This window comes from Camelus ferus, chromosome 6 (assembly GCF_009834535.1).
Source record: "Camelus ferus isolate YT-003-E chromosome 6, BCGSAC_Cfer_1.0, whole genome shotgun sequence".
Classification (NCBI taxonomy): domain Eukaryota; kingdom Metazoa; phylum Chordata; class Mammalia; order Artiodactyla; family Camelidae; genus Camelus; species Camelus ferus.
Window position 1 is genome coordinate 27,983,437 of NC_045701.1, and position 17,209 is coordinate 28,000,645.

General features: G+C 41.3%; 1 protein-coding gene across 3 annotated transcripts in view; it reads right to left on the reverse strand.

The window, feature by feature from the left end:
• FMN1 (formin 1) overlaps positions 1 to 17,209 on the reverse strand; it is a 397,658-nt gene that overhangs the window by 158,205 nt on the left and 222,244 nt on the right. For all 3 annotated transcript variants that reach the window (XM_032481561.1, XM_032481564.1, XM_032481562.1), the window contains one exon: positions 8,797 to 8,884. In XM_032481561.1, the coding sequence (XP_032337452.1) occupies positions 8,797 to 8,884 (88 nt within the window). The remainder of the gene's footprint in view (positions 1 to 8,796; positions 8,885 to 17,209) is intronic.

Here is a 17,209-nt window from a genome sequence, read left to right on the forward strand (position 1 = left end):
GAGACGGCTTTGCATAAGACCAGGGTGAGGCGAAAGAGCGAACAAGAATTCTCTCAGCCCTCCGGCCGTTTTTAACCCTGAACGCTTTTCTATCCCCAAGTGCACCATGTCTGAATAAACAAAGAATGACTGCCTTTGCTGTTCTGAAGGGCTTCTAATTAGTAAAAAAACAAGCACTCTCTTAAGGGAGCTGTTCTTGTGGACCTCTGGGCAAGAAACACGAGGCAGACTGAGGCAGGAAAGGCAGACTGTTAGATCAGCCAGAGTCAATCTGGCCAAGCAAGGTGTGGAAGATGTCACCGACAGATAGGGCTGGGCTGGTTTACCAGGCTTTGATTGATGTTGGTTTTAAAAATTGCCTCTCTGTAGCCCATTGTATGCTTCTTTGTATTTCCTTTAGTAGTGACCTGATACTTTGCACAAGTGGGTGTTGAAAAATCATCTGCATATAGTAGTTTACACCAGAAACTAACACAACGTTGTCAATCAACTATACTTTAATAAAAAAAATCATTTGCAAATGGACTAGATTTATTCTCAGCCCACGAAAGCAAAGATGAATAAATTATTTCCTTACTAATAGAAATGATTTTGCTAACAGTGTTAGCTTCCAAGTAGACATAAAACTTAGCAGCTTTGCCCAAATTACTGATATTTTTAGGGCTTAATACTCAATTGGTAAAGTAAAGAGAATGGAATGGGGAAAGTCACATGGAAAGCCTTGGGGTTTTTGTTTTGTTTTGGTTTGGTTTGGTTTTTATTATTGAAGTATAGTCAGTTAGAATGTGTCGATGTCTGGTGTACAGCACAACGTCCCAGTCACGATCATACATACATATATTTACTTTCATATTCTTTTTCATTAAAAGTTATTACAAGATATTGAATATAGTTCCTTGTGCTATACAGAAGAAATTTTTTAAAATCTATTTCTATATATATAGTAGGGTTTTTTTAAACTCTCAGATAGTCTACCCACAAAACTCCCACAAACCAATTCCTCTGAGCTCTCTCAAGAAAAAGGCAAGAACTTGGGGTCATGAAAGGAGAAGATGGTAGACGGTGAGCTGAGTAAAGGCAGAGCAGGAATATTCCCCTACAGTCTCACCGTCCAACAGCGAGAACAAACCAGCACCAAGAATGAAGACCAAGCTTGTGATCAAACGGGCATGAGATGAAAAGAAAGGGGCTGGGCAGAGAGGAGAGCGGCGGGTGGAGAACCACGCAGAGGCCAGGACAGGAGCTGCACAGAGCCTGCCCCCCAGAGAGCTCTGTAACCAAGTCTGCACAACGGTCATAGCTCTCCTACAGCCCTTCCTCCACATGCCTCACTCCTTCCCACTGACCACCATGCTCCTCCTCCAATGGGCATCAGACACATCTGTGCAGACACAGATATGAGCCCAGCCTCCCACCGTGCACGTATCCAGATGAAATGCTGAGGGCAGCAGTTATTAAGCAGCTTAAAGGAATCTCTGTGCCTTCCACCAGAGAGTGGGGAAACTAGGCAGACCTGACTGGAGATAAGTACTTAATAAATGTGCAATTAGCATTTACTACGAGGTTCCTGTGGGCCAGACACTGTCCTAAGTGTTTTCTATTTAATTATCTGAGGTGGGTGCTACTGCTGTCCCGAGTTTCACAGGTAATGAAACTAAGGCACAAAGTCACACAGCATGATTTCTGAAGCTCAGTTCCACAACCAGATTTATTGGACTATGATTGTACTTTTTAATCCTTTCTAAGCGTTAGGCTATAAATAATCGCTCCACCTAAAACTCTCACCACCTTAAAAAAAAAAAAAAAAAAAAAAAAGAGGGACCAACTACCCACAACGGTCCATACAGAAACCTTCACCTCTGAACGGCACCCTACGCTTTCCAATCAGCAGTCTCCCAGCGGGAACCATATACAGCCCATGCTACAAAAATGTTACATCCATAACCTCACCATTACTTAATTATTGCTAATACTTAACTCAGTTCTAATATGCTATCTTAATATAGGTCATAAAGTGATCAAACTTCGATCTTTGTGAACTATTCACAGTTACTGACAATAATCAGTACCGCGGTTCCAATTATAGCAAAAGAGAATCTTTAAAAAAATAGAAAAGAAAAAGAAAAAAGAAACCTGGAACTTGAAAAGGCGTTATCTTAGAAATAGAAAAGGTAAAAAGAAAAGAAAATAGAAATGTAAAAAGAAAAGAAAATCTATAGTAATATAAAGTTCGATTTTTTGGAAAAGATACTAATAATTGCCATTTTATACTCCGAGCCAGACTGACTAAAAAGGGAAGCAAAGGCACAAAGAATGAAGAAACACAAACAAAAGTTGTCTCCAAAGAGGAACTGTCAAGGGAATATATTTGATGATCTTATCTACATTGCCAAATGGTTGCCAGCAGGTCACATTAGCAGGTACAGACCTTGATGTGAGCTTCGATGGAAACGGGAGGCAAGTGTAAATGACACACACAGTACACAGGAGCTGGCTAGCAGGTGAAAGAAACGACAATCCCAAAAGGGACACTTATCCAATCTATTCTAAAAGCTTAAAATCACTCAAACTTATAAAGCAAAAAAATCCCAATTCCTGCCTAGGTCGGGGCACGTACGATGCCAGAAGGGGCCCATGGGTGCCATTTTATAAGTGCAATTAAAATTGTCCATGGTTCGAACCTCAAAGAAGGGCACAGGCGTAGAATTTACAGAACACCCCTCCTTCATCCCCTCTATTCTCTGTAGGGCGGTGGAATGAGAAACAGTTTGGGTTAAGCTGCTTCTGTTCTTCCATTAGTTCTGGTTCTTTTAAGCCAAAATTACATTCCAGGCAGATTGGATGGTCTCGGCCAGTTGCCTGAAGGTAAAGTACAAAGAAATGCCACCCTCTGCTTTCTGGACTCAGCTCTGAGAGTGAAGGAATGCACCGTGGTTCAGAGAGAGAGGTGGGTGGGAACCCTGCTGCTCAGGTGTTTTAGACTCGGTGGGAGGAAGAGGATGGAGGAAAAGGAAAATACAGGAGTATCGGAGTGACTGTTTATATTCATCCAAAGATTTCTTTAAAAACTGAGTGCTGCCACTGTTTCGTAAACTGATTGACCCTGGAGACTTCATTCAGTATGTCAGCAGGTCATGGTCACCTGTCACCTCTGGGGAGTAATTCCTTCACACTTGGCATCCTCACTCGTTCTCTGACTTTCACCACAGTGCAATTTGGTGGGAGGGGGGCAATTAAATAAAGTTTTCTGATTCTGAAATCTGGTTTTAACTAAACTAAACCTGACAAAGTAAATAAGTTGGCTTCAAAGGATTCCTACAGAGAAACCCCAGATTGAAGATACTCCATCCACAATAAGAGAAGTGGCAGAGTAGACGCTCTGATTGTGAGTACAAGTTCTCCACCGGCCACGGTATGAGTTAAATGCAAGGCCAGCTGAGTCACATTGGCCAGGATGTCGTCCTGTATAAACGGTAACAGAACTTACCGAGAGACTGTTTGAAACAGGGGTTGAAGTCCACTATTTTTAATAATGATCCTCACTCTATTTATATATTGAGCCTCAAGATAGTAACTACTGAGCACCCAAAGCCATCAAAATCAGCCAGACATTTAGAAATATCAATCTCGCTTTAACACATATTTTCACCTACGTTTTATAATGTGACTGTTAGTTCTGTCACACATTTACACGATGTACATGTGTTTATTGAGAGGCATGCTCTAAAACTTTTTCCTGGTTGGGGTGCACAATACAAATTTTGGCCTTGGAGTATAGGTCTTCCAGGCTAGAGTTAGAAATGTTTCTCGAGAAAGTCCTAGACAATTCAAGGTGAATTTCAGATGCCTGGTGAAATTCATTGTTCCCTGACAGAGATTTCTAGAAATTATTAGGCAAAAAGGAGCAAAATCCAATAGGCATTCTCAGATGTGTGTATTAGACTCCGGGTATATAACTAACTGACATCCTCTCACATTTTGATTTTAGACTCCTAAACGGAAAGGTCATCTCTGATGCAGCTGAACTCCAAAACTGAGATTCTGGACTAGTAGGAACTAAACTGAAAAATGTTTTATTTTGATGTTAGATTAAATATTATAAATACAAATTCTGAGCCTACGGGAAATTCCAAATGGATGCCAGGAGGTTTCTGGCACCTAGTCTGTTGCAATGCATACGGAGGTTTATATCAAGAATAGTCAACAGCAATTTTCCATCTCCCTTGGGAAAAGAATAAGAGGAAATCACTAACATGGAATGAAAACACTAATTTGCAATCATGGAGGCAGTCACTGTGTCCAAGGATGCCAAATGCTTTTAAATGTAAGTCATCCAGTTTAGCAGATAGAAAACCGGCAAGAAGTAAATCACTTATTCAGAATCTCTCCTGGACCAAATACAAGTGCTGTGGGTATTATGGTCAGTCTCCTGAAACCACTCTTCCTCCACAACCAAGCTCTTGCCTTTGGTCACAAAGTGCTTCAAACACCAGTCAGTACTAGGATTTGCTTTCTCCTGCGAGATGTTCCACACCATCTCGGGTAGAGAGAAACAGATAAGGGTGGCTACCTTTTGGGTATGTTATATCTCTAACCTAGCTCTATGTACTTAGCATCAGGCTAGAATTTTCAGATGCTCATTGAACACTTTAGCTTAAAGGTCTCTGGTCATCCCAGACTCAAATCATCCAAAAGAGAATTGACCTCTCTGCTTCTACCCATGCTTTTCCTCCTGTATTACCACTTACTGTTTTTGTCACCATTATACACATTCTTGTTGAAGCCAGAAACCCAAAGTACATATAAAACTTCTCCATCACTGCTCGACTCTGACATGGCTAACTGGAGCAATGGTCTCTCTAGCTATCCCTTACAGGTGGTCTGTTCTGCATTTCCACAGACACAGCTTCGTTCTGGCCTTCATTACTCATTATGTCAACAATCATAATCCCTTTCTAACAGGTCTAGCCCCCTTTAGTACTACTTTTGTTGATTCATTCAACAGACACTTGATGATCATCACCCAGATGCCAGGCACAGTAACGAGGCGCCAGGGACACATCAGTGAGCAATCTCCATCCTCGGGGCTTATATTCTGGTGGTGGATGTAAGTGAGAACAGAAGTAGACGAACAAATAAAATATCGAGTGCTGTGTCGAAAATAAGAGAAATAACTCAGCGTGACTTACACTGGGGAGGAGGATCTGGGAAGGCCGCTCTGAGGTGTTGAGCCGAAATAGAGCAAAGAAAAGGAGCTAGCTATTAAGTGTGGGCTGGAAAAGCATCTCAAACAGAGGGTAATGCACAGTGACTTCAAAGCCACAGGAGGAGGAAAGAACTTGGCCCGTTTAAGGAAATCAGAGGGCCACTGTGGTTCGAGTGCAGCAAGAGGGGCAGCGGCCATGGCCAAGTGAAGCAGGAGACACGGGCCACGGACAGGGCATGAAAGGCCTTGGAAGCCAGTGTTCCACAGCCTGAGAGACATTTCTGCCCCCCAAATTAGGTTACTATATATAAGATAGAGAAACAGCAAGGTCCCACTGTAGAGCACAGAGAACTAGATGCAATACCTTGTAATGGCCTATAATGAAATGGAATATGAGTGACTTTTATATTTGACACAATAGCCCAGTCAGTGGTAAACAATGCTTAATTATCAGAGAAATTCTGAACAAACACTGCATGACATCAAGGGACAAATGCTGGCTCTGCAACTTGCTATTGGCAAGACCTTGAGGTACTAAGCCCCCAAATTCCACTTATTAAATGCACATCGCAGGCAATGTCCAGTGAACAAAAGAGAAGTGCCCACCTTACAAATGAGGAAAATAAGGGTGCTCTGTAAGAGCTGAACAAATAAAAACCAGATTATCCATCTGCAGGAGGTAACTGGGGGCTGAAACACCCAAAACCATTATCAAGGTGATCAAGCTGTAATCTTAGCCAAAGGGAAAGTGGCATAAGCAAATATGTAGTGCCTGGAGGAGACAAGTGATGTGGAGGTAACAATGAATAACATGATACACATTTTTATCATGAGAAAGGAAAATTCTCTCGTCTTGGGTGAATTCACTAGCTTTCTGGTTTATACATCAGCTCCTCGTGAGTGCTGCACTAAAGAACAAGCTAGTGCATCTACCCCTGCACATGGATGAAGATGAATATAGATCAGAAGGCTGAGGAACAGTCTCCCAACTGTGGTCACTTCACCATGGTTGACATGCTGTGCGACCTCACCCAGCCGCCGGCCGGCCTGCCCTAATCAGACCTCATGACTGTCACTCCTCTTACATTAAAGCAAACGTTTTAGGTCAGAGTTGGCACAGGGAGTCCTTTCATCAGGATAACAACCCAAGGCCAAGTGCATTCCATTCACAACCAGATGTGGACTCAGGGTGAAATGTAACTGACACAGCATGGGCTCCTAAGTGACCTTCAGATGCCAGCGGTCAGTCCAATGATTCTAAAGAAAAATTAAGCTTGAGCTATATTGCTATATTCATCTGGAATGCATTACTGAATGAAGACATAAAATGGAGATGACTCTTTTCAGAACTCAAGAGCCAACTCTGTGGTGGATAACAGAGATACTTGAAGGAGGAGAAAGAACTAAAATGGTGCCCACGAGTCCTAGAATGTGATGCTAAAATCAGTATTTTCAAAGCTAAAATTTAAGTTCACTCCTGATTCGTGGAGGCATGTTCTTGTCCAGAGTAGAATACTGGGAAAGGTCTGGTGACGTCATCTCTTACTCAACTTGCCGGGAACGTTCAACCCAACAAGGTTGGAATGCCATGGCAAGAAGGCTAATGGCCCTGACTGGGTAAGTGGAACAGCACGTGGCTGGAATGAGTCTTATGCACATGGCAATCTGATGGATACCACAGCAGAATATGCCTACAAAGAAACAAATCAATCCAAGATGCTCCTGATATAGTGAAGACTCATTCACAGTGCTAACTGTCATGGTGATGAAACCAAGCATACTTGGTTTCCACCAGGCTTATAAAGAGTACTGTGGTTTAGGACAAGACTCTGCCACTAGATCTGAAAAATTCCTTTCTATTTTCAATGACTGCATCAAAAAAGTCTCCTTGACAAAAGACTATAAACTTCCCTGCCAATACTTTTGTTTTATTTTTTCATTTTTCCTTTGCCGTAGCATCACAGTTTTCTAGCTTAAATATACCATAAATTCAATGCTAGAAGACTTAATACCTAAAGTCACTGAAGAATCCTTTTCTAATTTTGATGGCGGATCTTTCCAGCCACCCCCTGCTCCAAACTTAAATCCACTACTGCAACATTTTCTGAGGGTGAATATTCACACTTATGTATTCAGGTCTACTATTAAGCTTATATATTAAAAATAGAGAAGCTTATTTGAATACTCTGTGACGGTCATCTAATTCAGGATATGTTTAGTTTTATGTGGAATTTTAAATGTTTGCAATAAGGAAAAATGTAAGCCCTTAACAAAGCTCCTTTCAGAGGAAAAATAGTGTATGAAAGTATCTTAAATGACTTTCCATTCAGGACCCATGGGGTCTTCTGCTGTATTCCAGGGTAAAATAGCTTTGAGGCAACACCAATTATAGCCTGAAGGGAAGTGTGGTTTCACAATGTTTTCACAGTTAAATCTAAGCTAAATTCTACTGACATTGTCTTTGAGAGAGTATATTATCACTAAGGAAATATGATTCGTTGCATGTCAAAATGAAGATTTACATTTAATTGATTACTGAGAAAGAGGGGTATTGTCCTCACACAAGACTCAAATTTCAAAAAGGTCAGATGGTTTTTGGTTTACTTTTCTAGAGCCTAAGAAAAATACAAGTAAAACTTCCCCTCTTTGAATATCTTATTTCAAACTGAGCCAAAAATAACCAAGTTGAAAGAGTGTCATTTAAAAAAAAAAATAAGGGATTAAGAAACAGTGACATCATCAAGTGGATGAAGAAGGAGAGGGTTTCTCCACAGAAGCATTCCCGCTAACGAAGAAGAAACGAGGGAGGTGGGATGTCATTATTTTGCAAACATCTAGGGAAATAACGAATCTAGACAAAGATCGTGAATATCCATCCATATCACAAAGAGACAACCAGATTACTATGTACTTCTTGACAGAATATACAACAGCATCACTGTAGTGTTTTTCCCCCACTTAGATGCAGTCTCTAGATCAAACTAACAGTTTGCAGGAACCACAGGCTACAGAAGAACACACTAAATAAAAACAGGGCAATGCCATCTGCAAGATCAAAAACATGGGAAACTCCACAAGACAGGTGACCTGATCTCTTCAAAGAAATAATTAAAAGAAAAAAAAAAAGAGGCTAGAATCCTCTAGATTAAAAAAAAATCTGAGAGACAGACACATCCAAGGCGATGCATGAAATTTGTTTGGATCCTCACTCAAACTAATTGTCAGTACATGGATAATTTACAGACAATCAGGGATATCAGAGCTGCATAGTTGATATTGAGAAATTACTGCAAATGTTTTTAAATGCATGCTAATGGCACTGGATTATGCTTAAAGTATCCTTATCTTTCAGTGGTGTATGAACATTTTTAAAGGATGAATTATAAAATGTCTGAGCTCTGCTTCATAATCTAGTCGGCAGAGGGAGAATGCTTTCGATGAAACAAGAGTGGGTTAATGGTTTAGCAGTGAGGTACCAGGTACGTAGGACTCGCCGTGGTAGTCTAATTCTGTATGTGTTTGAAATTTTTCACAATAAAAGCTGAAAAACTTTGAAGTTGGGGGAAAAAAATGTGACAGATAAGACTTACCCTGCTGGATATCCTTCATTTCTAAATGCAAACTGGATATCAATATTCCCACAGTTTGAGATCGCTTTCCATCCAATAACTTGATGATCTGAAATTTTAAAAAAAATTAATACAAGTTCAAATGACCACTCAGTCTTTCAGCAGCATACTGAAACGCTTAATACTTTTATATACTCAGATTGGTAACTAAACTGATGCTACAGTCACTCTATTTTAATACTTTAATTTGAAAGTAACTTACCCACAACTGCAAATACTTTAGAAAATAAAGGAAAAATACCACTTCGAATTCCACCAATCTAATACTAGCACTGAAATCTTTATTTTACTCTGAGCTTTTTATTCAAACACCTCTTAACTAAGTTGTAATTGCAACACATATGCAAAAGTTTACATCCAACTCTTCCAGTTGCCACTGGCATACTTCCATGTTGTACTTCTTAAGTCACTGCATAGCCTCCAAACCCTCTTGGCTGTAAATCATCTGCTGAGTGGTTTAGGCGAAAGATCACTGTGATCTCGACTCCACTCTTTCAAAACTGGAGTCAGTCCTCTGAACCCCTGCATTGCTTTATCAGCTAAGTTCATGTCATTTTCTACATCCTTGTCATTTCACCAGTCTTCACAGCGTCTTCACCAGGAGTAGACTCCACCTCAAGAAAACCGCTTTTCTGCGCATCCAGAAGAAGCAACTCCTCATCTGTTAAAGCTTTACCATGAGGTTGCAGCAATTCAGTCCTATCTTCAGGCTCCACTTCTAGTTCCAGTCCTCTCGCTGTCTCCACCACATCTACAGTGACTTCCTCCACTGATGTCTTGAACCCCTCAAAGTCATCCAGGAGGGCTGGAATCAATTCCAAACTTCTGCTTGTGTTGCTATTTTGACCCTTTACCATGAATCATCAATGTCCTTAAAGGCATTTTCATGACATCTAGAATGGTGCAGTGAACCCTTTCCGAAAGATTTTCAATTGACTTTGCCCAGATCCATCAGCAGAATCACTATCTATGGCAGCTATAACTTTACCAAATATATTTCTTAAAGAATAAGAATTGAAAGTCAAAATAACTCCTTGATCCACAGGCTGGAGAATGGATGTTGTGTTGGCAACATAAATCTTATGGTACTTATGTCCTCCATCAGAGCTCTTGGGTGACCAGGTTCATTGTAGATGAGCAGTAATATTTTGAAAGGAATCTTTTTCCTCCAGCAGTAGATCTCAACAGTGGGCTTAAAATATTCAGCAAACCATGTTGTAAACAGATGTGCTGTCATCCAGGCTTCGTTGTTCCACTTACAGAGCACAGGCAGAGTAAATTTAACACAATTCTTAAGGGTTCGAGGATTTTGGAAATGATAAATGAGCACTGGCTTCAACTTCAAGTCACCAGATACACTAGCCCCTAACTAGTCCTTTGGAGCCAGGCACTGACTTCTCCTCTCTGGCTATGGAAGTCCTGGATGGCATCTTCCTCCAATAGAACACAGCTTTGTCTACACTGAAAATCTGTTCTTTAGTGTAGTAACCTTCATGAATGATCTTAGCTAGATCTCACCTTGTATTCTGATGTGATGGAGACAGCTTCTTTCCTTAAACCTCATAAACCAGCTTCTTCCAGCTTCAGACTTTTCTTCTGCAGCTTCCTCCCCTCTCTCAGCCTTCACAGAATTGATGAGAGTTAGAGCCTTGCTCTGCATTAGGCTTTGGCTTAAGGGAATATTGTGGCTGATCTGATCTTCTATCCAGACCACTATAACTTTCCCTGCTTCACTTTCTTATCATCTGTGTGTTCACTGGAGTACCGCTTTTAATTTCCTTCAAGAATTTTTCCTTTGCATTCACAACTTGACTAACTATTTGGCGCGAGAGGCCTAGCTTTGGGCCAGTCTTGGCTTCCCACGTGCCCTCCCCACTAAGCTTAATCATTTCTAGTTTCTGATTTAAAGTGACAGACATGCAACTCTTCCTTTCACTCGAACACTCAAAGGCCACTGTGGGGTTATTAATTGGCCTGATTTCGATATTGTTTTGTCTCAGGGAATAGTGGGGGCCCGAGGAGAGGGAGAGAGAAGGGGAAACAGCCAGTGGAGCAGTCAGAACACATACAACGTTGTATTAAGTTCCCCATCTTATGTGGATGGGGTTCATGACGCCCCAAAACAATGACAACAGTAACATCAAAGATCACTGATCACAGATCACTGTAACAAAAATAATAACAATGAAAATGTTTGAAATATTGTGAGAATTCTCAAAATGTGACACAGAGATACGAAGTGAGCAAATGCTGTTGGGAAAATGGTGTGGATTGACTTGCTTGACACAAGGTTGTTGCAAACCTTCAATTTCTTAAAAGTACGCAGTATCTGCAAAGTGCAATAAAGCAAAGTGCAATAAAACAAGAGTGCCTGTAGTTTGTAACGTTTTGAAGTTACAGAGTGGAGGACACTACCCAATAAATTCCAAGAAAAAAATCAGAAGTAAAAAGGGGTTTAAAAACCCTGAAAGATTAGAATGTATATATACTTTTAAATATCCTGAAGTCCAATATGCAAAATGACTGTAAGAAAACACATGGAGGAAAACAACACATTAGACTAATAAACAGACCCAGTGAGAGTTCAGTCAGCTAAAAAGTCTGGTCCAAGACTTCAGTATATACTCAGATCTTCCTTGAGGTCACCTGAGGTTGTATTTCTATAGGACAGATATGTAGAAGTCATTCAAAAGATACGTCCATTTAAATTTTTGATAAATATTGTCAAATTGTTCCTAACAAAATATTGTAAATGCTATCCATTTACACTCGGGCCAAGTATTTGAGAGTGACTGTTTTTCCTGTTCCCCCATCCACTCTGAGTATCATCAATTTTAAAAATGTTGGCCAATATGATGGGTAAAATGTTTTCTCACTATTCTGCATTTTTAACGCTTTAACAGTAAGGTTCAACATTTGGTTATTGGTTACGTGCTCTCGTGCATTGTCTCTGCATCCTTTTCACTATGCTTTCCAATTACTGTCTACGGGGCTGGTTTAATGAAAAGGAATTTAAATAATGACACAGCTGAACAGCAGGAAGAAGGGCTTACACAGAGATTGGTGTGGAGAAGAGGCACTTTCCACTGGAAAAAGAGGGAAGAGAACTACCTTTCACTGCACCCCTACTAAGGTATTATGCTTCTGTGCACACGAGCCAATCCAAATGGACGGTTGTGAATAGGGGACAGTGAGCACCACGATATTGTAAACTTTTATTCTTTTAGTGGCTCCCTGTGGATTTCCAAAAGAGTAACAAAACTTCATGCTCAAGAGTCCTGTCAAGTCAGCGCAGTCACCTCCCTACTAGGGCATTCCAGGAAGGGGCACAGAAATGGAAGGATGCTTTTGTTCTGCTAACCCAATGCTCTTCTTTGATATCTGTGATTAAATCTCACAACGCCTTACCCAGATTTTTACCTATTATCTGAGGCATTTACCTTCACAGCAGAGTAGGTAGGAAGAAAACACTGAGGAAAAGAGACAAGAGTGAGAAAACTGATGGAGAGAACGAACAACAACAAAAAAAAGAGAACAATTTTTTTTAAAAAAGATGTTTAATTAGTTATCAACTAATAATTACTAGATTGCTTTTAAAATCTTTTTTTTTTTTAGAATCACAGTTCAGTTTCAAACAACCAGATCCAATTTATATAGAACCTTCTACTAAATGAAAAATTTTCCTCTGTTTTTCTTTTATTGCATTATATGCATTCTTGCTAAGCTAACTTTCAGGCAGATAAAGTCAACTTCAAAATTCCTCTCTGAAGAGAAAGAAAATAAGACAAGAAGATAAACTAATATTGGGTATTTATTTTCTCCAATCCACTATATTCTCTAAAATATTCTTGGGCTGGAAAGAAATCACACTCAATCACTGACACCTTCCACATCTGCATTCCTGAACACTGTGGACTGGTGATCATAACGATTATCTGGAAAACTTCTAGAATCCTGAATTGCCTGAGACAGTCAGATTTTAACAGTCTGCCCTTTTTATAGTAGGAACATTAATACGTTAAAAAAAAATAACCACCAGATTTTAAATTTCAAAAACCATAATACACCAAACCATTTATTAATTCAAAAAATTAATTAACCAGCACCAACCCAATCTTTAAGAATTCTGATTGCTATTATCCTATGCTATTTTAACAATTTTTTAAAGTTGTCTGGCTCAAGTCAAAGGTTCCCAGCAATACAACAATCTAAGTAGAAATACAAATAAAACCAAGAACCGGAGCCATAAACACAACAGCCCTTCCCTCCAGCTTTTAGCTTTAGCCTTCGGAGCTGTCATATTCCCCTGGCCAGCTACAGAAAGTGACTGGCATCATCGTCTGGTGACTAGTTGTTAAGAGAAAAATCAGGAGACCAGCCTTCTATTTCCAGGCCTGCCCTGACTCCTCACACACCAACGCTGAAACGCAGGCAGCGCACCTCGCCAACACTCACAACGTGCCAGCTCCTCGGCTGGGGCACTGCAAGGGGCATAAAGATTAAAAATAATACAGACGCACACGTACGTATGTATATGTCCTTATATATACGCCCTTGTCCACGGCGAGTTCAAAGACCAGCTTAAAAGAGAAGCTCACATAAATAAGTCTGACATGAGGGAGCTGTTTACAGGGACCAGTTAACATCAAGACTCTCTAATTGTTCTTGGGCACATGACCCCTAGAAGCACCAGGACTCATTGGGAGTGGGGGGTTTTAAATGACATGGCTGTTGCGGGTGCAAGCTTTCTCTGGGTAACCTGAGAGCACTCCTCGAAGTGTTACACTCCATGCCGTTTTCGTGAAACAGAAGTCGAGGTTTCACCTTCTGAAAACCTCTCCGTGAAGGAGAGGGGAGAGCTGACAAGCTCTGCAGACCAGGAACCTCAAACGACACCGTAGCTTACGTTCTGCTTGTCCGTAGAGAAAGGGCTCTTTCCAGTCTGAGTGGCCACTAGGGTGGGTGGAGGTCCTTCATTAGGGCACTGACACCAGCCAGGAGGCGGGGCGCTCACACTGCAGACCTTGAGGCCCGTCCGCCACAGTTGACTGTTGGTGGTTGGTAGGATTCCTGACTTTATTAGTCCATAGCTTCATAATGTGAATGTCAAATTAATGGTTCTCCACGTTTATGTGGAGCCAGTGGGCAGAATTATGCCTTGAAGCTCTCAATGTGACTTCCTTCCAAGTGGGTCCTTGGAATAAAATGCCCACTGCAGGCTGTTCAAGAAGGATATTTCAGAAAACATTTATGAGAGAGTATAAGTGCTTATAAAAGTCTGCTCATCTAATGAATATTCTGGTGTAAGTGGATTTAACCCTCAGCATTGAAGAAACCCACAAATGTTGCCTAACTTACCCTCTGCCTTTGGGCTGGCCCAGATATTCAAGGACGGACCTTACCTTGGAAGCAAGTTCACACTTTAAGAAATTATTAAGGTTACACTCATCCAGTGCACACATATTTATAGCCATTTTCTACCAAACAAATAAAACACAGTCCGACCTCAGATCATTGCAAACAACCTAAAGTTTTCATCCTATTCCTATTCCATGACTCTTCTAATACCCGCTTTTCATTCTTTGTCCTTATGGGTATATTACTTCATTTGTTATAATCCTCAAGATTATTTTCTAGTATTAAGTAACTTTTGGCACCAAAGCATTTCACTTTATGTCTGACTCAAATTCCTCATGCTTCCATTTCAAACAATCTTCTTCTTCTCTCAGGGGAGACAGACAATGGCTGGTCTCACCATCCCCTACACAAAGTGCCTTCATAAACCTCAAGACCATCTTTCTTTTCTTTCTTTTTTTTTTTTTAAACAAGAGATGCTTTATATCAAACCCTTTAAAAATCAGTTTTTGAGAAGCATTAACAAGCCCTCAGTTTATCTTGGTCCTATCTGGAGTCAGCTGAACTTGGCAACACATGGCCTTCTCCTAGGTGTAATTACAGTCTGGAGGAGAATGCAATTTGTGCAGCATTCCACTGACCTACAAGCTGACCTTGTGCAGGGACAAATTCACAGGTTGCGTTAAACCCTATTAGACATGCCTAGTTTAAGGCAAAGCCTTTCCAGACCCCTGCCGCATGCTAGGATTAGGATCTGTCACACATGCATACTGTTCCATCACCTAAGGAACTCCCGCAATGCCTTCAGAGTCAGGAAAGGCAGGCCCACACCCTACACTGTCTAAACCCGCACCTTGAGTCAGCACATCCAAATTATTATTATTTCTTACATATGTGGATTTTTTTTTCTTTTTGGAAAAACCTGCCTCTTTGAATAAGAATTAGAAAAGAAATTGGAAGACAGATTTGCTGCAGTGGAAAAACCACACCCTGACTGCTCAGCTAGGGAAGTCTTGCCAGACAGACCGAGAAAGAGTTTCTGCCAGGTCCAGTGGGATTTTTCACAACTACATAAAATCCGTATATATCTTCAGCCTTCTGCCTGAGCTTGGCAGACATGGCCAGAAATAAAAATAAAAATAAATGGTCTGAATAGGCCACGAATGCTGGGAGCACACTTGGCCGAGGGAGTTCAGCACAGCTACAAAATAAAGAGAATCACAGAAGCCTTCTTCCAGGGAGTCCTCCCTGTCTGAAAAAGACGATTCACTTCCACACCTACACCCTGGCTAAACACCAAACACACTCAAACCTCTGCCAGGTCAAGAGGGTATTCTGTTCTTAAGCTTAGTCCCTGCATCGGAACTTTGTCAGCTTCAGTCACACGGCTTCCATCTCCAGGGAAGTCAGTTTTATCATGGAGCCTGGAGAGCAGGCACCACGTCTGGTTAAATACAGCCTCCTGTGTCATCACCAGCGAACATCTTTGGTTCACTTCAGGCAATTAAGGACATGTGAAATTTGCTGCCCTTCTCATCTGAATCACCCTTCCTCCACCAAAAGCACAAATAAACGGAGGATCCTCACACACAGGTAGATATTTACTTTCAAGGCAATGACACCGATCAAATATCCATGTGCAGGACATTTTCGACTATAAAGAATAAATGAGTACATGGTTTGCCTCTCTCGGGGAGATCAAACAACACAGTGGAGAATACACAGAATGGAGACAATCTGACTCTCCAGAGCAAAATTCTAAAAAACACTATTTCTATTTTTGTGCCTTCAGACTGGAGATATCTTATGCTTATGCTTCATATCAACACTCACCAAATTCACTCCTTGGCAAAAGTACAGACGTTAGGAGGCTGGCATAAAGCACATGCGCTACTGATGACGAGAGTCAGCCTGTCTTATTAATAGGAATCCTCTGCATTTCTAAGTCACTGGCTCCCTAAGTGATCAAGGTGCTTTCCTACTGACTGTCGTGTTTATCTGGAAGGCATGCTAGGTTGGACAGCTGTTAGAATCCTAAGTTAGAGATACAGAAATCGATGCACCTGCCCTAAGGGCTTTACGTTTGGATGTGTGAGCTGATGATTTCCTCTTAGTACCTCCAAATCCCAAATAGAAACTAGCATGGAGCCTGAACTCGGGCTGGATTAGAGAGTGTTATCTTCCAGGGAGATGAGATATGGTGCATCAGGGAACCCTGAAGGTTTAATTTTTACTCTCATTTAACGCAATCACATACCCACCAAATTAGAAATTCTTATTTAATAAGTAATGGAAATCTCCTTTGGAAAATAGAGAAAGAATTTCCTATCGGAAATTCCAAGAAGTGACACAAGATGTTATGAAGCCATGAGGCACAGTAATCCATGCATGCAGGCCTTATATACCCGAAATTAAAAAAAAAAAAAAATCATGGGAAGAAGCAACTGATACAATCCCATTTCCAAGCTGTGGCCGTCCATGCCCCCCTCAGCCCTGCCCCACATGGCAAGTGTGACAGTGACTGGACAAGAGACAGGTAAGCAAGTACTCTCCCTAGCCAGTACGGAAAGCAAGGGCCAGCTGGAGGGGAGGGCAGGACCTGAGCTGGCCGTCCTCCCACTGTCTCCTGAGGGAGAATGGGCGCTTCCTTGGAAATATGCCTTTTTTTTTCTCGGCTGGTGCCCAGGAAAATAAATGCTGACTCAGGTACCTTGTCCCTTCTCCTCCCGTGTTCCACCCCCCGCTACTCTGGGGCATCACACCCACAGGAGCTGGTTGGCTGGCCCCATGAGGCCACATGATGAAATGTCACCTGACTCGGCATCAACAAGCCCTTGCTGCTGATGGCCAGCGTGGCCAGGGACGCTTCTGGGAAGTGGCCTCCACCAAGCAGCCCAATGAATGCCATTAAATTAAGCTTTCCACAAGCAGCCTGATTATCTGTCCCACCAAATATTTCAAGGAAAACTAAGCTTCACTGTTTTGTCAAACTGTTAGGTCTGACTGTCTTCCATGGCCT